The 26,008-nt window shown below is 29.4% G+C and overlaps 4 protein-coding genes across 4 annotated transcripts; 3 read left to right on the forward strand and 1 right to left on the reverse strand.

Moving 5' to 3' along the window:
* The first annotated feature begins 757 nt into the window (after positions 1-757).
* Positions 758-1,753, forward strand: LOC108558562 (nucleoside diphosphate-linked moiety X motif 8). Its single transcript, XM_017915525.1, has 2 exons — positions 758-831; positions 916-1,753. The coding sequence occupies exon 2, from the start codon at positions 958-960 to the stop codon at positions 1,651-1,653; it is 696 nt and encodes a 231-aa protein (XP_017771014.1). The 5' UTR covers positions 758-831; positions 916-957; the 3' UTR covers positions 1,654-1,753.
* An 87-nt stretch (positions 1,754-1,840) lies between these two features.
* Positions 1,841-2,203, forward strand: LOC108558563 (ovomucoid-like). Its single transcript, XM_017915526.1, has one exon. The coding sequence runs from the start codon at positions 1,865-1,867 to the stop codon at positions 2,090-2,092; it is 228 nt and encodes a 75-aa protein (XP_017771015.1). The 5' UTR covers positions 1,841-1,864; the 3' UTR covers positions 2,093-2,203.
* Positions 2,204-2,639: 436 nt separating this feature from the next.
* LOC108558565 (nucleolar MIF4G domain-containing protein 1 homolog) lies at positions 2,640-8,476 on the reverse strand. The gene is made up of 12 exons (XM_017915528.1): positions 8,433-8,476; positions 7,995-8,036; positions 7,079-7,939; positions 6,904-7,015; positions 6,601-6,813; positions 6,424-6,545; positions 6,172-6,368; positions 5,944-6,119; positions 5,704-5,888; positions 3,212-3,376; positions 3,016-3,147; positions 2,640-2,956 (listed from the first exon to the last, which is right to left on the reverse strand). Exons 3-12 carry the CDS (start codon positions 7,931-7,933, stop codon positions 2,669-2,671), a joined length of 2,445 nt encoding a protein of 814 aa, XP_017771017.1. The 5' UTR covers positions 7,934-7,939; positions 7,995-8,036; positions 8,433-8,476; the 3' UTR covers positions 2,640-2,668.
* Positions 4,977-5,745, forward strand: LOC108558567 (serine protease inhibitor dipetalogastin-like). The gene has a single exon (XM_017915529.1). The coding sequence runs from the start codon at positions 4,992-4,994 to the stop codon at positions 5,643-5,645; it is 654 nt and encodes a 217-aa protein (XP_017771018.1). The 5' UTR covers positions 4,977-4,991; the 3' UTR covers positions 5,646-5,745.
* Positions 8,477-26,008: the final 17,532 nt, after the last annotated feature.

Genomic DNA, 26,008 nt, shown 5'->3' on the forward strand with positions numbered 1-26,008 from the left:
AAAAGAATCGGATTATTTCAAAAGAAAAACTACAAATTGGATTTATATAATATTATTATTATTATTACGAATTGGAAATTGTATCTTTTTAATTATCATTAACTTTAAGCGAACGTGTACAGATTTTTTTTGCAAGTTATATTATTATAATGATTTTTTTTTGATTGTATATTTAAATAAAGGATATAAAAATGTTTTTAAAATTTGTTGTTTCTTATTTAAAGCACATTAATTAAAGATTATAAAACTATAATAAAAGAAGTAATTAATTAACGGTTCAGTAATTATTGATTTAATTTTGTCTTTTATAAAAAAACGATAAATATACTAATTTTATTTGTTTAACTGCTAATTCCAAATTGAAAAAGTTTGTTTGCAAAGATCAATAACCATCAAATATTTTTAAAGAAATGTTAATAACAATTTATTAAATAAAATATACAATGTAAAGAATATTTTCACACTTGCTTTAAATTATTGTGTAGCATATTTTATAAGGATAAAGAGTAAACTTGGTAATTTTTGATACTATGATAAAATTATTCAAACTTATTAAGGTTTTAATCATTTTTGTCAAGTCGTTCTAATTGGATTGTATATAATATATACAATGTAGCTATATGGAAAAGTAAGTTGGTTAATAAAAAGGCTAACTTTAACCATAAGTTTAGAACTACTTAATAATTTTTGAAAGCTGATGTATGTTCAATTTTCATACAGTTATGTATGATGTGTTGCATATTGTAAAATTGCAGTAGCTCAACCTGTTGGATGTTAACGTATTTCTCGTAAATTGCAGTGGCAATGTAGAATGGTGAATAATGCATAGAGGTGCAAGGAAAGGCGTCGTTATGTAATCAACGATAAAAACGGAATGAATTTAATTGTAATCCAGTGACTTAAGATTGTCATTAGCTTTTTAGGGTCCAAAAATAACCTCGAAATTCTTGTACAAAAATGCATAAACTATTGCGTTTGACGACCATTCAAAGACGTCTCTTCTCTGAATATGGAGCGGAACGTATTCTGAGCGAAGAAAACCTTTCTAGGACTGTGACAAAGTTCCAGGCAATGCCACTCATTCGGATGCAGACACAAAACCCAGCAAGGAAGGCTGCTGTTTTGATACCACTGTGTGTTGTTGATGACAAGGTTTCCTTGCTGTACACTTTAAGGGCTTCACATATGAGGTCACATAAGGGCCAAGTGAGCTTCCCAGGTGGCATGCAGGATACTAAAGACCTGGATCTTCAATCAACAGCCTTAAGAGAAACCAAAGAGGAGTTAGGTATAGATGAGTCCAGGGTCAAGATATGGGGTATAGGTAATGCAATAGTAGCCAGAGGTGAGACCAGTGTGTTGCCAGTGATAGGCACCATCAATGGTCAGCTCAATATAAGTACCTTACCTATAAACCCAGATGAGGTGGAGCAAGTTTTCTCTGTACCCATTGAGGAGCTCTGCCAGAGTGATAAGTTTGGATACACCCAGTTCAAAACTGGTTACTCCACACCAGTCTACTTCGGTGGTGCAAAGAGGATATGGGGTCTCACAGCAATCATCACCTATACCTTCCTTAAATGCCTTGTGCCAACTGACATGTACAAACACAAAATCAGGTATATTTCCCCTGTGAGGAAATTGAATATGTGATAAAGATACTTTCTGTATTTATTTGTTATATGGAAAAAAAAATGTTTATTTAATAATAAAAGGACAAAAAATATAAATGTTTACTTTTAACTTCACCTTTCAATGCTATTTAAAACAATCACGTTATCAGACGATTGAATTAGATAAGTTATCTCGGCAGTATATTAACAACACTCGCGAAACGTTAGTTACTGTAGTCAACAGCACGACAATGAAAGCTATACTTTTCTGCGCACTTTTTGTAACTCTGGCTGTGTTTCACGCCAACGCTGTTCCTGAAGGGGTGAACTGTCCTTGCCCGAGGATCTATTACCCCGTCTGCTCGACTGACGCGAAAACCTTCAACAACAAATGCGAATTCGAATGCTACCAAGAGAAAAACAGGAGCGTGCGTATTGCCAGAGAAGGCAGATGCGAAGAAGAGAACATTTACGAATAGTTTCATCAATATTCAATCCACCGCAATGAAGACTTATGTATATCAATAATTATTTGTTTAAACCTTAGTAATTCGAAATTTATTGAAGCCATGAAATTTGTATTTTCACTTCCTACAAATCCAAATTGTCAATAATTTATATGTATTATTGAGACTAATAAAAAATATTGTTTACACATTACATTTTTCTTTAATTATTACCAATAAAAATTTTGAAATCTTATGCAATTTGTATATTTCCACTATATCCTCAAAAAGGAACTATTACTCAAATTTAGATAGTAGAACAATTTCTAATCTGATTAATTTGTTGCTACATTGATTAAAATGCAATTTTAGTTGGATTTAAATTATGTGAACTGAATTTGATAATTAGCAGTTTCTGTTTTTCTTCCGTTATTTGAAATATGGGCATAAAATCAGAGTTCCTTTAAAAATAGATGACGAATAACTTCCTTTTTAAGTGATTTAAGGTTTCACTTCTGCTATAAAAGACAAATCAAAACAACTTATCTTAACAATCATATATTAAATAACAGATATTAATTAAGAATGATATAAATGTCTATTGATTAATCAGAATCGCCGTCTTTCATTAACAGTCAAAATCTTTTCAACGATCGACGCTCGCTCTTCTAAAAGCGACCGTTGGCTGTCATCCACAGCATCAGATTTAATGTTTTTCAGCAAAAAATGATGGACAAATAGTCGAAGACTTTCCCTGAACATTTTCAGCTTCTCCGATTGCGCAACGTTCGTGAAAACTTCCTTCATCTGCTCCACGTCCTCGAACAGCAATATGCCTATCAGGATTTGACGCATGAAGCGCAGCGTGATCTTATCCAGATCACCGAATTGAACCACCTATAAACAATGTTTGCGTTCACAAGAAAAACAGAGCACTCAACCTAATTAAACATTACCTTGAGTGTGGATATAGATAAACCCTTCTCCAAGAACAAGTGTGTCAGCATCTTTGCCAAGTTGCTTATTTGCTTGGCCGAACATTCCGTCAGACCTTTCAGTTTATCCCATACAGAATATTTTATTGTCATCTGTATAGTAAATATAATTATTAATAATATTAATTTATTTGTTTTAATTAGCTAATTCATTTACCTGGTATTTACGATCGTAGTCGCAGAATTTTTGGGCCAATACCGAATAGTATGGATTGTACTTTTTCTCCTGAAGACAACAATGCAATAAGACGTGTACTATTTCCCTTTCTTGTTGGTTTGTTAGTCCTAAACGTAGGATTTTTTCAAAAGCATCTAAATAATCCTGAAAAAAATATAAAATAGCATAAGTATATTATTTTGATTAACATCAAAACTGTTAAAAAAGCTAATGATTAATTTTCATATATTGCATTAAAATTTCGCGAAGTGCGGCTTTTTATCAGTGCTGATTCACAATAGTACGGTTTGAAAACAAATTAAATTTTAATTCAGCAAACTAAACTGTTTTAGAGTCCTCAATTAGAACGGTTTCAAACATATGCGAAGAATTACACAGAATATGAAGAAATATTGGACGACGGACTCTTTAAAAGAAAATCTTCTTAAAATTAAAATATTTCTACAAAGTTGATGAAATTTACAGAAAAAGACCTGAGTTTGTTTTTACTGGTTTAAAATTTGATTATTGAATATTTTTTCGCAAATATTGAAAAATGGACGTTGTTAGTTAAATGTAATGTTATTGGGATATTAGAATTAGAGTCTATATCGCAAGCCCGACAACCGAAAAATCGTCTATTGAAATCCCGACGTTCGAAATCCCGGCTGTATTAAAATCCAGACGCTTGAAATCCCGACTACCATAATCTCGACAATCAAAATCCCGACTATATCGAAATTCCGAATATATCTTAATCCCGACTATTGATTTTGATTGTCGGGATTATGGTAGTCCGGATTTTGACATAGTCGAGATTTCGATATAGTCTGGATTTCGAATGTCGGCATTAATATACTTAAGATGAAATAAACATTAAGAATGTTGTATTATTTTAGAAGAAAACATTTAGTAAGTGTACTAAAAACATGTTCCATACTAAACTTTATGATTTAAGTTTTCATTGTGTCACGTTTTTTTTTTGTTTAATTACATGAATTACTTCTGTCATTTTGATTTAATTGAAGAAAAAAAAAACATTTTTGTTGTAACTTCGGGTAGTTAACAACATTGATTGTATTTTCTAAAAACCGGAAATGAGCAATTGAAATGTTAATGCAATTGCAGTGATTATTAATATTCATGGGAAAACCATCTACTGAGTCATACAAGTCTGTGAATATGATTCTTTCTTGTATGATTTGCAGAATGGATTAGTGGAAATAAGAAATAGTTAATGCATAATTAAGGTAAGCAAATGTATAAATTGTAAGTTATAATGATTAAACTAATTAATATTGCTTTTAGACTAATAATCAAATGAGGCAATCAAACATATCTCCAATAATGGACACGTATGTTCCATAGATACAATCAATCTAGATATAAAGTTGAGTAGAACAATGATGAATATATTTATCGTCTATAAATAATTCAGATACAACAACTTGTTTTGAAGCCATACAGAAACTGGGATATTTCTCACACGTAATATTATAGAATTTCCCCTCCACAACTACTAATTAGTTCAGGTACGCATTCGTAAGAAAAAAAAAATCTTATTGCATGCGAATAAGTGACTCGCAAATAAGGCATCTCCGCTCAGTAATCGGAATGACTCAGAGAGTCTAAGAAGTACAAAAATATATTTCCGAGGTGATCCATTATGATCGGTGCTATCGCGTGTTATCTATATAATCTATAAATAAACAAAATCGAACTGATATATAACTTGATGTTGAATACAAGCTGAGAATTGATCAATTTTAATAAGTTCATAATGCAAGTGGCTTTGCTTTTACTGTGCGCAGTTGGCGGATCTTTCGCGCTGAATTGCGCTTGTCCAGCGATCTACATGCCCGTCTGTGGATCTGATGGTAAAACGTACAGCACGAAATGCCAATTGGAGTGTTTGTCCAAAGGATCACCGGATTCAAACCTGCGCATCGTCAAAGTAGGAGAATGCGAATCGAAGGAAGAGGTGTGTAGATGCCCGATGAACTTAGCTCCGATCTGCGGAAGCAACGGTCAAACCTATCCGAACAAATGCGATTTAGAATGCGTCCAAAGGAAGACCAGAGATGCTAACTTGAAGATAGCCTATGAAGGAGAATGCAAGCAACGCGAGGTTAAAGAAGTCCCTTGCATTTGCAACAGGATGTTCCAACCCGTCTGCGGATCTGATGGAGTTACCTATGGTAATCGTTGTGAATTCGACTGTCACGTGAAGCGTACCAGGAATACCGACTTGAAGATTGTCATGCAAGATGAGTGCAATACCGTTTACAGAGCTGGAGATGAATGCAACTGCCCGAGGATTTACAAACCAGTTTGCGCTTCGAATGGACAAACCTATTCCAACGAATGTCAATGCAAATGCTTCGCATCCACCGCCAAAATCGATTTGAGGGTCGTCAAAGAGGGAGAATGTTAAATTTTAATTAATTTTCACTAATTTCGTAGTATTGTAATGTTATAAATGTTTCACTTACCTCAGCTGACATAATTATACAGAATATATTACGTCTAGTGTCTGTACTCATTCGTTGTTTTTTGGCTAAATCCAAGAGTTTTTGGGAGAAGTTATCACCCTTCACCTTTTCAACCTTATCCACTTTATCATCGACTTTTCCACTCCAAGCGGATCCTACCACCCACCATTTTCCTCTTTCATCAGCTGAAAACATACAACTATAAATAAACAAATTTAAAACAAAATATAACAACCAAACCTTTCAGTAGATCTTCCAAAGAAATGTTTAATTGAGTAACGTAATTTCCTTTCCTTATGAAACCTTTCGAAATCTTTTTCAGATGTTCACTGTAGCTGGTATCATAATTAGGGATTTTGTGCATGTTATTATTTTTGATTGCCAATAACACATCCAACATAAACTTAACCCTCGCACTGAAACCAATAGTTAAAAACAACAACCATCACTATACATTGTTTAACTTACTTGTCTTTAACTTCTTCTGAAGCACTTGAAGCTTGTTTCTGCAAATTTATGATCAAATCCTTCAAAGCCAAAGGATTATCCTTGCGTAAAGTAAACCCAACATTTCTTAAAATTGATAATATACAATCCACGTGTTTCTCCTCAAACTTGCTTGACAACTTGTTCAAAATTTCATACAACAATTGCGATTGGAACACCTGAAAATCGCATCCAATTATAAAAACCGCTCACAAATTAAGCGTAATTAAATACCTTAAAGTTATATAATTGAGCTATAATGTTGACCACATTGTCTAATCTTTTGTCTTCGACTGGTATATCTTCATTAAACAGCTCATCGAACTTCTTAATCACGCTTTGCAAAAAGTGCGCTCCTAAATGAGAACTTTAATACTATTTCCGTAATGAGAATGCAATTCGTGCACTTACCAACTTCTGTTCCAACATTAGCCTGTAGAATTGTAATTAGCAAAATGTGTTCAAGCAATAAACGCTCCGGTGTAATGGATTGAGAGACGACGGCTTCCAAAATTAAACCAGTCAGCATTTCGTTTACATCGTTCCTGCTGTTATTCATATACAGTTCTTCGATTTGCGTTGCAATGCTGTGCATATTACTTTCTGCCAAACGATTCAAATAACCTGAAAACAAAACATTATTAATATAAATTGAACAGATAAAATAAACAATTTAACAAATGATAGAGAATAATTTAATTAGAAAATAAATACCTTTAAATTGGCGTTTTAATCGATTTAATTTTTCTATTCTTTTCTTATCGCCAGTAGAGTTTGCCTCCATCCTTGCACGCACTGCAGGAGGAATATATTTTCCTTCCGTTTTCTAAAAAAAAATGTAAAAATATGAAATATGTATATTTTTATATCCACGTTTTAAATTACTTACGTTTACAACATTTCCATCTTTATCTCTCATCCTTCCATATATATCTTCCCATGTCCCATCAGGATTTACTTTTTTACTTGATTTTACTTTAGCTTCGCCCTCATCTTCACTATTTTTTGCATCATCTCCATCTAAATCAAAGTCGCCATCATCTTCTAAATCACCTTCATCTTCCAAATCATTGTCACCTTCATCTTCCAAATCATTGTCACCTTCATCATCTTCTAAATCATCGTCACCTTCATCATTCAAATCATCGTCTTCTAAATCACCTTGATCATCACCATCAATAGATCCTAATTCATCATCACTACCACCTTCATCCTCCATATCTTCCTCCTCCCCATCAAAATCCTCTTCCTCTTCACCACTTTCGTACCCCAAACCAAAATCATCATCATCGTCCTCATCAACAAACTCTTCCACCTTCTTCGCTTTCTTTTTACTCTGCTCCTCTTCCAAATCCTTCAATTTACGTTTCGATGATTCCTTTTTAATTTTATCCTCAGGTTTCTTTTTAGTTATCGATCGGTTTGTCATTAAAGCGAAATCTTCGGCGAAATCATCGTTGACACCGTCCATTTGCTGCTCTGCAGCAACAATGGCTTTCATGTTCTCAGAGTCGTAAAGTTCCAGCAAGTAATCCAAGCCGTCCGACGTGAAATACTTGGACACGTTTTTATTTTTCCCCTTCGTTTTCAATTTCAGCTGCTTCTCCAGCATTTTTATGTTGCGCTCTTCCTCAATATTCGCGTTGACCAACTGTTTTACACGATTTTTCTTCATTTGGTATTGCAGTTTCTCCTGTTCGCTTTTTTCACGCTCGATTATTGTTTCCACCGGCAAATTTTCCATTTCGTCCTACAAACAAAGTTAATTAATTATAAATTAAATTTGCAAAACAACCATTACTTACATCAGAATTGTCTTTTTTGCTAATTTCATCTTCATCAGAAACCTACAAAAAAAACAAACAAAAAATAAAATTGATTATTAACACTGTAAAAATAAGCTATTTATAAATTAATTAAAATATATAACGCACTCAGAGATTTGTTAAATTAAGCGTAACAAAACTGTTGATTGAATGTCGCACAAACAGGAAAGGCGTTTATCAATCAGTCTGTTGCAAAGGTTGTTCAGCAACTGCATCTGCCTTACATGTAAGTCAATTTAACCTTAGTCCTATTTTCAAATCAAGCTATAATTATACAATTGTAGGTCTATTCACTATGATTTCATTTTTACTTTGATTATTTCATAGCTATTATTATCTTAGTAATTCATACAATTTGCAACAATTCAGAGTGATATTATCCTTAACCAAATTACAATAATAATTATTTGTACTTACCTCATCTGATATATTGGATTTGGATTTTTTCTTTTCATTTTTAGGAATCTAAATTATAAATAAATTTGTATATTAAAACCAAATACAAGCGTTCATCACATTTATAATTACCTCTTTCTTTTTTGATTCTTTTGAAGATTTACTAGTTTCCTAAAAACAGAAGAAACATTATGTTATAAGTAAAACATAAGAAATTGAAACAAGAATAAATGTTCAATAATTACCTCTTTCTTATTTAAATGTTTTGGATTTTCATTAGTTTCCTAAAAACAGAAATAAATAATTTAACATAAATTTAATACCTTCAATACAGAAAATATGTTATAGATTGATTACAGATACATTTTCTATAAATACAATGATGAATATAGAGAAAATTCATAAAACATGAACTACTGTACTGGATCACAATAAAATAATAAGTTTTCATAATAATTATTTTATAAATGTTTTAAAATTATTTTTTTTTATATTACCTTCTCTGTATTCACATCAAGTTCTTCCTTGTCTTCATCACTGTCGGGTGGTTTCAGCACAAATCTGCCTGGTATATTCTTATTCTTGTAATACTCATTACGAATAACCTTTTTATGTTTCCTAGCTTCTTTTCGTAACTCCTTCCTAGTCTTTGGCAAATTCCTATTTCCTCCAATTTTCTTCTGGAACAGCATTGTACACTGATATACCCCTTATTCAGATCCTTGCTATTCAAATATGAATAGGTTATGTTTTCCATATGTGTTTTTATGGAAAACATAACCTTTTTAGTACATATAAATAAATATAATAGGCAACCAAACTAACAAAACTAAAGTCAATGTTAATGCCTACAATATGAGCTTTAAAGTCATCAATAGAATCATAATTATTTTACTTATATTTTATAATTATATTAATTTATTTAATTGATTAACTTTTTTTACATTTATATAACATATATTAAACTATTATCCATATCTACCATTAAACCACATCCTTGTAGTTCTTACTTAACTCTTAACATCACATATTTTACTTGCTAAATGGCTTATGCATTCATATCAGTTTTCATTTTACATTCTTTCGCATTATTTAGAATTTAGTTAATGCTTTTCTCCAAGCATCTGCTCTCACTTGTATCTTATCATCAGCCTTTTGTAGAAGAGCTAAAGCAGTCTTTCGACCCTCACAAAGATTATATTAAGCTCTTTCCACTACAGCTTCGTCTCATCCATTTACTTCCGCTTCATATAAAATAATACTTTTCACGCGTCCAATCATTCCATTGAAGAACTTTCAACAATCTCCGAAAAGATTATCAAATAATCAATACACTACATAGTGGTAAACATTGAATACCATACTTAACGTCAACATTTAATTCCTATAATTATATTTTTCTTTAATACAACAGTTATTATGGCTTCATTTGTTTTTCCTCTACCGCAATTAATGCATAAATTATGAAGCGTGTTGGTATTAGCTTATGTGTGATCAATACTCTGTTAATTCACTACAGCGAAGTAAAACTTAACAAGTTGACATTTTGTTATTAATTCGCTGTAAATTAGTAATTAGTAGGATACATCTTCAGTGTAAAAGGGTAAAAAGTAATCAAACAGGTGTTTTGCTTTCAGTTTCATTAAAAGCAAATCAATATTTATTACATACTAAATTCATAAAGCATTCATTTATAAAATTTATTAATTATAATTAAATTCACGTATTTTTATATAGTTACAAAATGCTTTTATTATTTTCCTTCTGACATAGAAAATTCTAATTCTAATAGTTAAGAAACAATAGTCAAAAATCATAGTTTTTAAGTGCTCGAAAAGAATATTTATTTTTTTTTTCTGTGAAATTGTGATTTTATTATAAAAGCTCACATTTTATTAGTATTGTGATTATGGGTATGACTATTTCAAGTCTATGTAAACAAGTCTAATATAACAGTAGGAAGAGGAATTATGTAAAAAAAAAACTGATAAATTGTTGTCATTGCAATTTGTATTTGAATGTACCAAATGGTGTTTGTAAAGTATATGAAAATACGACAATTGTAACAGTAAAATATGTTAATACATGTGACTATGAGAATGATTCTGATTATCATTGACATTATAAACGCTTATTGCAAAGTCTATGTAAACAGCACTATTCTAACATTAAAAAGAGTGAATATGAATGGGTGTCGTTATGACAAGAAAAGAACTTAACAATTGTTGTCATTAAAATTTGGATTTGGATCTACAAAACCGCTTATCGTAAAGTTTATTTAAAGAGGTCTAATATTACTGTTGGAAGAGGAAAATAGATGTGGTTATAACTATGATAAAAAATAAACTTACCAATTGTTGTCATTGCAAATTGTATTTGAATGTACCAAACGCTGATTGTAAAGTCTATGTAAATAGGACTATTATAACAATAGGAATACGTTAATATTTTTGGCTATGAGTATGATTACGATTGGAAAAGTACTTAACAATTATTGGTATTGCAAACACTTAATATAAAGTCTATATAAACAGGTCTATTGCAATAACACTTATCGTAAAGTCTATGTAAACTGGTCTATTGTAACAGTGGAAAGAGGTGAATATATATGAGTATCTATATGACAAGAAAATAACTTAAAAATTGTTGTTATTGCAAACGCTTATTGTAAAGTCTATGTAAACAGGTCTATTGCAACAACGCTTATCGTAAAGTCTATGTAAACTGGTCTATTGTAACAGTATGACAAGAAAATAACTTAACAATTGTTGTTATTGCAAATGCTTATCATAAAGTCTATGTAAACTGGTCTATTGTAACAGTAGAAAGAGCTGAATGTATATGGGTATCACTATGACAAGAAAATAACTTAATAATTGTAGTTATTGCAAACGTTTATTGTAAAGTCTATGTAAACAGGTCTATTGCAACAACGCTTATCATAAAGTCTATGTAAACAGGTCTATTGCAACAACGCTTATCATAAAGTCTATGTAAACTGGTCTATTGTAACAGTAGAAATAGCTGAATGTATATGGGTATCACTATGACAAGAAAATAACTTTACAATTTGGATTTTGCTGTACCAAACGCTTATTGTAAAGTCTATGTAAACAGGTCTATTGTAGCAGTAAGAAGAGGTGAATATATGTGATGAAATTAAGTTGTATTACCGAAGAGATTACAATTAGTTTATGTAGTAACATTTTCATTATCCGGTGGAGGCCTAAAATTTGTTCCGGCAAAACGAAATTTATTTCTGAGGTGCTCCCAAAGCACGTAACGCGAAATATAAGCGGTGTGCCCTTTCATTAAACACTACACCGAAATTTAGGACCTCATATACGTCACCGATACACTCCCTTAATTATATCTCATCAACACTCCAAGAGCCGCCGATTCATCTCCAGAGGTCCTAATATCATTTCATTTGCTCCAGCGATCAATGCACCACCTCCAAATTCCGCAGAGAACCACCCTTAACATACCAAAAAGAAATAAATTCTATCGACTTTACCTAATTTGTTTGCCCTGCAATTTGGGTCTTAACCTTGCCCCAATAGTACTTTTATTTTCTCCTCAGTCCGTACGCCCATTACACATTATGCATGATATGGTTCTGATTTATCAGGATTTAATGACGGCAGTTAAATCCTGCCCATTATTAGCCGAGGCGCATGGAATTTCGGACGTGCATTACGTAAACCGCCGCTCGCCACGTCGCCGCGCTTTATTGCATAATCCCACGCTAAACAGATAATGGCATTCTCCGTTAACCCAGGATTGATCCGTCGCCGTCTATTCAATTCTCGCCTTCGACCCCCCACAAATAAATTGGGAAGACAGTGGAAGAGGTAATCTTATGCAAAGTTCAATTTGAATTCGAGAATTATTGTAGTTTCGATTCGGGGCGAAAGTTTTTTTTATCGGCGAATCGAGCAAAAGTTTTCGCAGCGCAACGAAAGTCCCCGAAAATGATTGGCTAACAATTGGTTATCTGGAGAGGGAGGGGAAATTAAAAGGGAAATAAACAAAACGTAAAACAAAAAATGGAACTTGTTCCAATCGATGCGAACTTTCGTCCAACTGAAATGTGTTGTAAAAGCTCGATGCAACTGGTAAATATTTGGCTCATCTAAAATTTCATAGACCACGGTAAACTTGTTACACACTAGAATCGATATGAGCTTTAGAGCTTCGTACGTAGATATACATACATACCTACATACACCTGGTTCGGAGGTGGATCAATAGATTTTAAATTTAAACCCTAACACCGTATATATCCCGTTTATATTTATAAACTTCACGTACAAAAACTATGGTTTACTTTTTATTAACGCCTTTTATACTTTATCTTTTATATTATATTTACCATAAATCTTTCACATTAATTTTATAAACACTTATTAAACTTACAGAAATTGACTCATAGCATAAACAAAATATACTAATATATCTCAGTGTATATTTGTATATAACCAGATGCACTAGTTATGAATAATTAGGATTATTCTTATGTAATTTTACATTTATTTAACTAATATAGAATATAAAACAATATCGTAATAACTAAAAAGTAAATACAACAATACTTCACATAGTCCGGATTCACTATGTTATAGTTAAATTTGAAAAAATAGCACTCATAATTATATATAATTGATCGTTTTTCATCTTGTTTTAAAGTTCTTGATTAGTCCTGTTTCAAGAAGTGCGGTAAATTGACGAAAACGCTTATCCGCACTATGCGAGGTATTGCTGTATAAATACAAAACATGAAAAAAGAGAATGTTTTCGCATATAGAGAAATTAAATTAATTAAAGCTTAAATCCTATTTATTTTTGCAAAAGTATTATTATGCATCAACCAATTTATGTATCTTTATAAATTTTGTGAATGTACGAAGTTTGTTATATTACAACTTGTTATTCGAGAAAATCGTTTCCGTTTTGATAGATTCTGAATACGATATTTGTACACTTTGCTCTCAGGAAGAAACTGGAGAAGATGTAATAAAAAACCTGGGGGTTCAAGTAAAGCGGAAGAAATTTATTTCCAGCAAGTCTTCATATTGAATGGATATAATCAATTGCAAATTGAAAATTGATATAATGGATTTAGAACTTTTATAGAAACTTCCATTAAAACTAACAAAATTCCAATAGAATAATGAAATTTATATGTGTTGTTTCATTATAATATGAAAAAAATAATGAAAGTAATAGAAAAAAAATTGTTGCAAATTAACAAAAAATAATTAAAAAAAGTGTAAAGAGGATACTAAAATTGTGTTTTTTATATTACTTGTTACAAGTAAAGTATTTTGCAATTGTAATTTTAAATGTATTCGTAATATCACGTACTTTTGTGTATATTTTTTTGCATAAAAATTAATATTTAACGTGCATTAGTTTTCTTAAAATAATAATGATAGAGAGCAATTCAGATTTTGCAGCTGGCGTTGCAAGTAAAACATCTAAATTCCAAGTTTGGCGAAGAAAGTTCGTAAACTCGCAAGTTTGTCGAATGTCGTTTTAAAGTCGCAACTACTCTGCGCCATTCTTTGTAAAAGCACACACACATATAGAAAAATATGGTACCACGATGAAATTTGGCGGAAGTAAACAATTATGTCTGTAGTTTTATTTAATTTTATTATTCAGTTAAATTTTTACTTAAGAAAAATCAAATTTATGTTTAGGAAAAAAAGTAATTAAAATTTGGAACAATTTAATATTTTTGTTTTCTTTAACTTAATTAAGAATAGGAATAATCATAAGAATATAAAAACATACAAATTTTTACTTACGAAAAATCAAATTTATGTTTAGTAATTAAAATTTGGAACAATTAAATGTTTTTGTTTTCTTTAATTTAATTAGAAATAGGAATAATGATACAAATATAAAAACATACAACTATAGGTGATATAAGCAAATTGACAAAAAATAGGGGATTTAAAACAATTTCTATTGCTATTCTTTTCTCCACTCACTCCACTCACTTTTCTTCCCCCGGTTATTGTTTTCAATTTGCTTAAGGATATCAGCGTCGTTTCGAATTTAAAACAAAGTTCTTTTTTTCTTATTATTCTTCTTTCACAGTTAGAAACACAGCGCTGAAACTTTTGATATCATTTTAAAGGGAGTTTATATACATTAAGAAAACGAATAAAAGAATCATTTTATTTCGAATATTGATCAATTTTATTTATTGCATAAATTTGTCCATGTGATTTTCATAATATTTTAAAAAGTTTATAAAAAGTGAATTTAAACATTCAAAAAAACAAATATTTTTTATTTGGACAAAAGTCTTAGTTTTGTACTCAAATAAAAAACTGAATTATTTTGAAGATTTCACTAAATATATTAGTAATAGCAGTTGATTAATAACACACGTCGTCTTTTCTGTCAATAAAATTAAAAAGATTATTTTTTAAATATTATTTTGCATATTGCATTGGAAATATAATTAAACAATAAATTGAGTGATTTTGATCAGTATTATACATAAATGATCAATTCTCATTTTATTGCGGTTTTAGTTCTTCATTTAGTGCAGGATATCGTCCTGATTACCCGGACTGTGCGAGGTGTTCAATTTTTGTATTGTTATTAGAATACATTACACTTTGATAAATAACATCAATAGAGAGATGCATAGCTGTTTAATGAATATGCAAAGCATAGATGTATTAGTTACTGAGATATGCAGCAGTGATAGTGCCTTGGTAATTGTTCAGATGACTGGAGATGCATTTCTCTATATGTTCGGCTAAGTGAAACGGGAGTGGAAAACAACGCATCTCTGAGCCCATTTGGAACACTGGAATTGCTCTCTATTCATGCTACCTTGCTCGCACGTTAGCCAATGCTATAGCTGCTGTATTCGACAAGCCTCTGCGAATGCAACTTGACTACAAACCATTTTCACAGTATTATTTCTAGACACTAGCTAAATTGAAGCGTATACATTTTCTATATAATATCAATTGTCATTGCAACGAAGCTTGAACATCCATCAACAATATGAAAATTAATAACTTTTTCTTGGATAATTTTCAAACATTAACACATATTGAAAAATAATCTTACTGCATATAAAGGGGTCTGCATTGCGGAAGGGCCCACGAGTCATTATTTAATTATTCACATTTTGTATAATAGACAACCTTGATGCCTTCAAACAGTATTGGTGGACAAGTAAACAAAGAACAACTGAGGGTCCTATGATCATGATTGCGGGCCCGATTATTCTAGGTACGCCGCTGACTAGCGCAATCTATAGAAGTACTATAAATTTCATGTATGAAACTCAGAATTTATATTCAATTTAACCCGCAAAAAAGTAGTGTCTTTTATACTCGAGTAATAAACGTCAATCTCTATATTGAAACTGTTTATGCAATGATAGTGTTTTGGAATATTTGAAAGTATTAATACATATTGAAAATTAATTTTTATCTAAATATAAAGAAATATAATACTTGTACGAGTCGTGTAGCTACTGCATGGCAAGGGTCTGCAATACGCAAGGGCCCAAGAGTATTGGGTAATTGGCTATGGACCACGTCATTATTTACTTATCTAGAGACCTTAATATCTCTCAACAACCTTAACCTCAAGTAAACAAAGAACAAATGAGGGCCCTGCAATCATGCTTGCGGGCCCGAATATTCTAGATATGCCACTAAGTAGTGCAGTCTATAAAACTAGTATAAAACGCAGAATTTGTATTCAACTTTACCAGCAAAAAATAGTGCTCGAGTGCAGATGTTTATGCAATGATAGTGATTAAGTGTAATATTTAACATTTTGATTTATTTTATTCATATTTTGTAAAACTAATGTAAATTGCATTTGAAGTACTGAATAATCTCGTGTATAATACGCATAATTTGTACTCAATTGTAACATAAAGAAATGTAGTGATTTATAGTCTTCATTTTTATTTATTGATAATGTAGCTGTACGTATAGTAATAATAGAGTAAGAGTAATATTTGACATGTTGGTTTCTTTTTCTGTAAAACTGTAAATTGTAGTTGAATTATTATAAAAATCTCATGTATGAAACGCATAATTTGTACTCAAATTAACCCTCAAAATATGGTTTTATAGTCGAGTTATAACTTCGTTTATTAAGAGTAATATTTTAATTAATTTTTATTTGCAAAAATAATAATTTAATAAGAAAATTTTAAATTGAACATGATAAAATATACTCAAATAAAGACCATTCAAATATTTAATTGATTATTATTACAATTATTTGTATAGATTTTGACTAATTGCTAAAAAATACATCAGAATTGATTACAAGATACAAATCTGTATCTTCATTTTGCTTCAATAACAAGAATCTGTGGCGATATTACGTCATATTTTTGTGAGGTATTGATATATTTACGGCAGGTATATTTTTTGCAACCTGTCTGTCATGTTTATCCAAACAGTGGAACTGAATATCATCATCGCAGTATTTATGTGACAAGATGAGTACAGAGCGTTATTTATTTTGTCCAGGATCCATTAGTTCTCATCTGAAAAATTTTAATCTATTATTTATAAGTAAAATATTTACTAATTATTAAAATCATTGCGTCATTGAAATTTTCCTTATAATTATAACTTATTGTATTTTAAACGAATAAATTATAAGCATAAATATTGTAAAAAAACAAAACAATATTTAATATTAGACATAGTTTTCATTTATGTATAATAATTGTATGAAATTAGCATTTTTATTATGTAATAAGATCAAATTATAGCTATATTAATACCTTCCAATTAAAAAAAAAACATTGAATTGTTCTAAATTTCAATTACATTTTACTAAATACTTTTTAAAACTTTTTAAAGTCTTACAATTTGCTTATAAATTCCATAGAACGAAAATGTACTACCTGTAACATTAAATAATTATAAAACATGTGAAACAAAATTTTAGTTTGTTTTGAAATTTTCATTTCGTAAATTCTGAAGTTTTCACAGAACACATCACAATACAATTTAAAACAATATAGAAAAAACATTATTATTTATTTAGTAATTTTTTTATTCCAAGTTTTCACGAAACATCAGTGAATCCGTACTGATTTAAGTTGTACTATATGAGAGGTATTGTTGTATACATAAAATATAACAATTGTTTATAATCACTTAATATTTTTAAAAGCATATACTGATTTAATTTTATTATATTAATTACACGTCATTAAAACGTTTACCCATTATTATAATTGTTGTTTATTGAATTGTAATGAATTTAACTAATTGGGTTGAAGTTTATTGCTGATTAAATTATGTAGAAGTAAAATCCGCATGAATTTGTGGTTATCGTGATTAATAGTAGATGGAGTAATTACAGTTCGAGTTAATTTCTGTGTTATTAAATTTGACACGTGGGAGTTGCGACCATCATTTTTGCGTGCAAATGTTTTAGTGTCGGTACTTTAATGTAATTCGTTTCGCTGCAACGTAAAGCCAGAAAAAAAGTAAGCATTAGGGACAAGGGTAGTCCATATTGCTGGAGCCCGACAAAAAAAATATATAAAATAAAACTTAACGGCCGCAACAGGAGCAATAAAGCTCGGAGCTCTTAAACACGTGCAGGCATCAAAATTAGCCTCCAGAATCTTATTGAGTGAAATAAAGCTAAAAGCACACAAACCGGCCGCAAACGCTCGAAGCCGACCGTTCCCAAATCAAGGATAAAAAGAAAGTAAGGCTTGGATGAGTAGGAACAACAACAACAAGAATGGTTGTGTTGTTTGCGTTTGGAAGGAAAGGGCGGTTTTCCCATCGTCGTTGTTCAATGCAATGCAATCGTAGGTCGGAGAGAGAGACAATTTTAATTAAAATAATGTAAACAAACGCACTGAAAATGAGCTTTGGCGCGCTGGTTTTTCGGGCGGAGGCGACGGGGGTGTTGCGCTTCGTAGCCACGCATCGGGCGAAAGGTCCAAAGGGTGAGCGAAGGCGACGTATGGCGTGAAGGATGCGTGGGACAGAGAAGGATGCGCGCGAGCAGCTGAAAGCTCGCCGCCGTTCAGTACCTACGAAACCGCGAAACGCGCACGGTTCTACAAAAATTTTCCCAACATTGCACGGAGTCACGGAAGCAAACAAAATTTTGTATTTCGTTGTGTATCCAAAAGGCTTGTTCGTTCCACCAACATTCGCAGTATAAACGTATAAAAAAAAGTATATACATTGAGAACCCGGAAACGGACGCAGTGCTTTGGAAACTATAATAAAACTTTTAGTGTCCATAAAGGTATGTTGGTTAAAAACGGAGGGCGGCAGCGGCTGGGGAAAAAAATTGGGGGTGCTGTATTTTATATTTATGCGCAACTAGTTGGCGAGACCGCTACTCCGACCGCACAATCCTCCCTCAATGCATACAGTTTTACAATTCTGATACGAATGGATGGACAGCTTTTTCACTAAATTTGTTTGCAAACATTTTTATTTAACAAAAATAACAATTCCTTTAACCATCAAACTATTAAAATAAACTACAAAAATATACACAAATTTAATACTTTTTGTATCGAAAACCTGCAACCATGATTAAATATATGATATTTTTACTGCTTTTCTTCTTTTGTTTCTCTTTATTCAATTTTAATTTAGATAATAAGAACAATGTTTATTGATAATTATAAAATACAATTATAATGTATTATATAATTAAATTCTTTATTTTAATTTCTTTTTATAACAGTCAATAAACAACATAAAATAAATATTAATATTTTTTTGTATCTAATACCTGCAACCATTATTTAATTACTTAACTTTATTATTTTTGCATTTCTTTCCTGTTGTTTCTCTTTATTCAATTTTCATTGAGATAATCAATATTATTTATTTATAACAATAAAATACAATTGTTATATATTATAATAAAATTATGTTTATTTTTTTATCACAGTTAATAAACAAAATGTATGCAATATTTAACATTTTGATTCATATTTTGTAAAACTAATATATATTATATTTCTACCACTTTCAAATCTTACGCAGAATTTGTAGTCTTGCGATTTACAGTCATTTTAACTCCATTTTTATATTGAAATGTACAGTAATAATACTGTAATAGTAATATTTGAAATTTGTGTTTTCTTTTTCTGACAAACTACTGTAAATTTTAGTTGAATTATTATAAAAATCTCGTGTATAAAACGCATAATTTACAAAATTTACAAGATTACCATATCTTCATTTTTGGTGTTTATGCAACATTTAATATAATTTATTAATTGAATCGTATTTAAATTATGATTTTGCTTCTGTAATATAAATTAATAATTTTTATTTCAACTCAATAAGAAAATAATACTAAAATATCGCACTTTGTCTATATACATTTCTACTTTAGTTTAAATAATAAATTTAGTAATAGACATGTTTTTTTTATAAATTAAATACAATATTCATAGAAATCAAATTTTCATTTTCTTTTTATCAATTTAAAGAAAATTCATATAATTTCCATAATAGGAAACATCTTCATCAATGTGTAAAGATATATGTCTTCTCTTGGATAAAGTAACAAACATAATTACTTTATTTGAAAGAATTTAAAATAACTTATTACAATATTTTTTTTACTTAATCTTAAAATTTCAAATTATTTTTTTATCAATATTTTTTAAGTTAATAACAACAACATTTATTAATAACTATGAAATAGAAATTTATTAAATTTATTAAAAATTTACCATTGCTACTATATGAAAATTGTTCAAAGAATTTTCATTTATATGTTTAGAAAAATGTGTGAAAAGGAAAATCGTTTTTTTTTTACTTTTTATTTTAAATTTTATAATGTTATATTATCTGTTGTTACTTTTAACAAAAATCAAATTATATAATAGAAACTATAAATTGATAATTTTTATAGACTTGTCAAATTTAACACAATGGTAAAAAAATGTTATGGACTTGCGTATATGCATTGTAATGAATTTTTCAATTGAATGAACGCATTTAACTGCTATTCAATCAAAAGCCTTTTATTCCTATAATTATATTGTGTGCCATGCTATTCATTTACAGATGTTATTGATGTTTTACCACATAATTATTTCATTTAAATGGAAATTATTTACGTAACGAGTAAAGCGGTTATTAGTTCAAAGATTTTCTGATTAATAAACTTTACGGATTTATTAACATATTTTCTTCTATTACGCATTTTTCTTACTTTGTATTAACAAATCGATATCATTTTTTTTTACCGCACTTTTTTTATAAAATATTTACTATAAAGCTATTAACTCATAACAACTACGGACAAATAAATAAAACACAAGTACTGAAAAGTCAAAATGACCCGTCTATTAAAAATTAATAAATAGAACAAATTATTACTTTATTTAAGAAACAAACATTTACTTGTTATTTCATGAATTTAACATTATTTAAAACTGATTTAATTGCTCAAAACAGCATTTTTTTATTGCTGATTTCTTGTCGTTCTGATATTTGCAATCAAAATTCTAAATTTTTATGGATTCTTTAGGTTGCACATACAATCATGCATATATAGTTCACACGACGCACGTCTTAGCTGTTTTATCAAAGAACACCTAGAATTCTTATTTCCCAATGGTGTGGATTCATATATAACTCTACTGTTGGCACCAGAGATATTTAATATACAATGAAATAAAGCCATTGGCACAGTTTCAAAAGATTGCATCCACACCTGCTTTAGTCTTAGTATTGAAATGGATGATATCAAGTTTTTTGTATATTTCCATTTACATTAGTGTGTACATGCTAGATATTAGAATTACTGATTTCCCCAATTATGGTGAATGGTAAACCAAAGTTATTTCATTTTGAAAACCTAATATTGATTAAGGTCATTTTGACCCGAAATACATTTTACTTTATAATAAGTATCTCTGAACATATTGGAATAACATAAATTACAAGTATGAGTTTACAAATATTCACCATTTAGTTTAAATTTATTTATTTTGGTAATTTGTAATCGATTTGATAATAATTCTAAAAGGTAATCTTCATATAACAAAAGAAAAATTATAAAAAAAGAATAAAAGAAAAGTGCTTTTCTTGTTTGTCTTTGTAAATGGACGTAATTGGATTATTAATGACTTCGAATGGAAATTGGAAACTGCGATCGCACAGTAAGTTAATTGGGTCGCACTTCCTTGCTTTTGTTGTATTCCATTAGAAGAATTAAACACAATACGAACGTCCGTACAAACAGCGAATCAATAAGAATGCAGCTGTAAGCAGTGACATTCATTAACATCACAATTTTACGCTTTGGCCGAAGGAATCAATCATAAAATCACAAAAAAGACAACAACAAATTTAATCTACTTTAAATTACATAATTCCATAATAAATGAAGAAAATAATGCATTAAATAAAATATTTAGTTGGAAAATAATATGAATTTATTTTTTTTAATTGTTTATTATTAATTAATAAATTAACGAAATTTTTAATACATTCTAAATCACTTAGTCTAATCATTAATTAATGAAAATATAATAATAAAAAAATATTTTTAAACTATTTTAAATTAATTAATTCGATAATTAATTACTACAGTTAATATTATATGAAGTAATATTTTTTTACATTACAACTGAATTTGTCATAAATTATTGAAATTTTTACTTCATTCTTAATTACATTAATAAATTATTAAATACATTTTTAGAACATGAAATATTTCAAATTTTCTAATTCTAATTATTTGTTTCATTAAACTTAGTCATAAATCATAAAAAAAAATAATGAACTTAATGTTTAGTGAACATAATTACAATTAATTAAAAAGTATTGTGAAGCAATCATTGAAAAAGTAGATAAATGTTTAAAAAAAATAGATTTTCAGAAAATTGTGTGAAGATTATTTCTTTTCTGCAAATTAAATAAGCGAATCAATAAGAATGCAGCTGTAAGCACTGACATTCATTAACATCACAATTTTACGCTTTGGTCGAAGGAATCAATCATAAAATCACAAGAAAAAACAACAACAACTTTAATCTACTTTAAATTACATAATTCCATAATAAATGAAGAAAATAATGCATTAAACAAAATATTTAGTTGGAAAATAATATGAATTTATTTTTTTTAATTGTTTATTATTAATTAATACATTCTAAATCACTTAGTCTAATCATTAATTAATGAAAATATAATAATAAAAAAATATTTTTAAACCATTTTAAATTAATTAATTCGATAAATAATTACTACAGTTAATATTTTATGAAGTAATATTTTTTTTACATTACAACTGAATTTATCATAAATTATTGAAATTTTTACTTCATTCTTAATTACATTAATAAATTATTAAATACATTTTTAGAACATGAAATATTTCAAATTATTATTTCATTCATTGAACTCTGTCATAAATCATAAAAAAACGAATGAACTTAATGTTTAGTGAACATAATCACAATTAATTAAAAAGTAATGTGAAGCAATCACTGAAAAAGTAGATAAATGTTTAAAAAAAATAGATTTTCAGAAAATTGTGTGAAAATTTTGAAAGATTATTTCTTTTCAGCAAATTAAATTAAATAATTTGCAATATAATATTTATTTGGCAAGTCGTATGATTTTTTTTACTGTTATTGATCTAAGGAGGAAAGAAATGACTTGAAGTGCTGAAGTGCAGTGCGAGTTGAATTAGAAATGCGCTGTTTATTCATGCGTTTTAAATGCAACTTTCATTGCAAATGGAGGTACTTCAATTGCATGCACGTTGTTATCAAGAGCATTAAAAAGCGATCTGCATTTGCGAATTTCTGCTTGAAGAGAGAGACAGTTTTCATCTGATACAACGTTAAAAATACAATCCGTTCGTATAGATAATATTAAATGGTCTATCATAATAACAAGCAGGTACTGGAAGTATTTTACATAATTCTTAATGGAATTGAAATAATTTTAATTAAATTGTACATGGAGGAGTGCGAATAAATTGCAATGCGAAATCCACAATCTAGATGGAAAGGAAACTCGGGCCTTTCTACATCAGTGGAATCAGTGGCTTAGTTCTTCCACCCCTGTGGGATTTTGTAGTCTCTTTGGATAACATAGGTGGTCTCTGAATTATTAGTTTTAACATCGCGTGTGCGCCCACACATTCGTTCCAGGATATGCTATTATCCTCTACGCGTGAACATTCACAAATCAAACATAACGGGAAAAAGAGATAACAAAACATTACACGATGAATGCACGATCTCTAATTTATCGCATGACTAACATGCAGAGGGTGAAAAATAAAATAAAAGTAAGCGTTTGAATCAATTATTCGCACGGCTTTCATCCCCTAAATTGTCAATATCAACATCATTTATCATTTCACCTTCAACTAATAGGAACAATTTGTTTCAATAAACTAGAGTAATGTTTTGCAAATGCAAATATAAATACATTTAGCAGAAAATAGAATTTATTACAATATTATTAATATGATTAACGAATTATTTCATTTAGATAATTGCTTCATAAAGTGCAAATGCGTAAAGCAATCATTTCTTAATTGTTTCTATTCGCCGAATATTAATTAATAATAGAATAATTAAATTAATAAATAATTGTAAGTAATTCCATAATTTAAAATTAATGAAAGAAAAGATACACAAGTTCCTCTATTAATCCCACGTTTCATACTCTGCATAGAGATTATTCAAAAATAATTATAATTATATCAAAATTTACTTCAACAATGAAACAAACCTTAAAAATGTTACTCTTGTTCGTTTTATGTATAACATTTCAAATTGGTAAAAGATCGTAGCCGTTCTTTAATGTTTTCCAATATCACAAGCATAAGTATTTTTGTAAAATCTTTGTCGTCTTTGATAGTTCTATAAATTTAAATTATTTGGATTATAAAAAATAGGTTTCCTATTGAAAATATGATTTTCCAAGTCTAATATCCCGCACAGTTTGAAACCGCACTAATCGAGGACTTCAACAATAAGTTAATGGTATACGAGACAATCTTTAGTAAGAGCATACTAAAAGACAAATAAATGAGCAATTAAAATTTTCAAACCGTACTATACTGAATCCACTCTGATTGAAGCCGCACTATATGAGGTATTCCTGTACTTACTTTTAAAATTTCGTAATAGTTTTGTTTATGATACAATCATAATAAGCTATAAAATGTTCTTGACGAAAATCTTTAAAATATTAGAATAAAAACTACATTACAACAAATTTTGAATATGTTATAAAATAAACATTAAGTTATATAAACATTAACATCTGAAACGAAAAAAAATATAATTATGCATAAATGTTCAACGTTTTTTTTATTTCATAGATATTAAATGAGAGATTTATCTTTGTTCTAAAAAATTTGCATTGGTTTGCGTTATTTTATAGAGATGGGAATTTCGTTTGCAAATTGTGCACGATATAAAAATCGCCTTGTAGAATGTCTTGGATCTCTGGGTTTAGAGACAATTCGGCAACAAAAAAAACAAGGACTTCGTGACCATCTAGTTTTATGATCAACCTTTTTCTTTATGAGCTCTCAAACAACGAACATATATTTACGTGGTAAAGAAGTAAATTGTGTCCCTGGGAATATAATGTCATGAAATTAAGTTAGAAATTTATTAGTTTTTAAAAAATTATTTAAAATTTTTGAAAATTTCAATTTTTTTCTAATATTTTTTGTGATCGAATTTAATAGATGTATATAATTTTAGTATGGTTAGCTCTAATAACGAAGCTTCGTTATAACGAAGTCTGTAAATTTGAGAAAATCAATTAAGTTATCCAGATGATCAATGTTCATAAAAATGATGTTAGAAATTTATTGAATGCGAAAGATGATTGTTTCTCAATGGAAGATTTAGAAAACCTTGTAGCAATGAAGACAAAGAAATGTTAATAACCAAAGATTTAAAAAGGTGCTTAAATGACATAAGAATCGTTTTTAAATTATTATTGTGATTCAAATGTGATTTTACTTTGAATGAAAAAAGTTCACTTCTAATTTTAGAAAACTTTTCTTTGATCGAAACAAAGCTTTTCATTTTCTTTAGAAAGAAACTGATCCCAATTCTGGCCATAGTATTTGTACCTCTCAATTTTCGTAAAAGCATTGTATTCACTAATTGGGGCAAGAATTACAAGAATTACTCGGTAAGTAGCGTAAATCGAGGTGTACGTTATCCAAACATGTGTAAGTTGTATGATATGAAACACAGATTTTGATTTTCTTTACAAAGGAATTTATCCCAATTCTTGTCACAGTATTTGTACCTCTCAAAACGAATATTCACTTAACGAAGTATTTTCGTAAAATAATTCTATTTATTAGTTGGGGTGTGAGACAAGAATTACAAGAATTGTTCGTTAACGTAACACCAAGTAAGTAATGTAAATCGATCGGTTGGTGTACGTTATACGAACATGTGTTAGTTGTATAAGCTTTTCATTTTCTTTACGAAGGAACTTATCCCAATTCTTGTCATAGTATTTGTACCTTTTAAAACGAAGTTTTACTTAACGAAGTACTTTCGTAAAAGCATTGTATTCAGTAAT

The sequence above is a fragment of the Nicrophorus vespilloides genome, unplaced genomic scaffold, assembly GCF_001412225.1.
Source record: "Nicrophorus vespilloides isolate i.1.1-1 unplaced genomic scaffold, Nicve_v1.0, whole genome shotgun sequence".
Classification (NCBI taxonomy): domain Eukaryota; kingdom Metazoa; phylum Arthropoda; class Insecta; order Coleoptera; family Silphidae; genus Nicrophorus; species Nicrophorus vespilloides.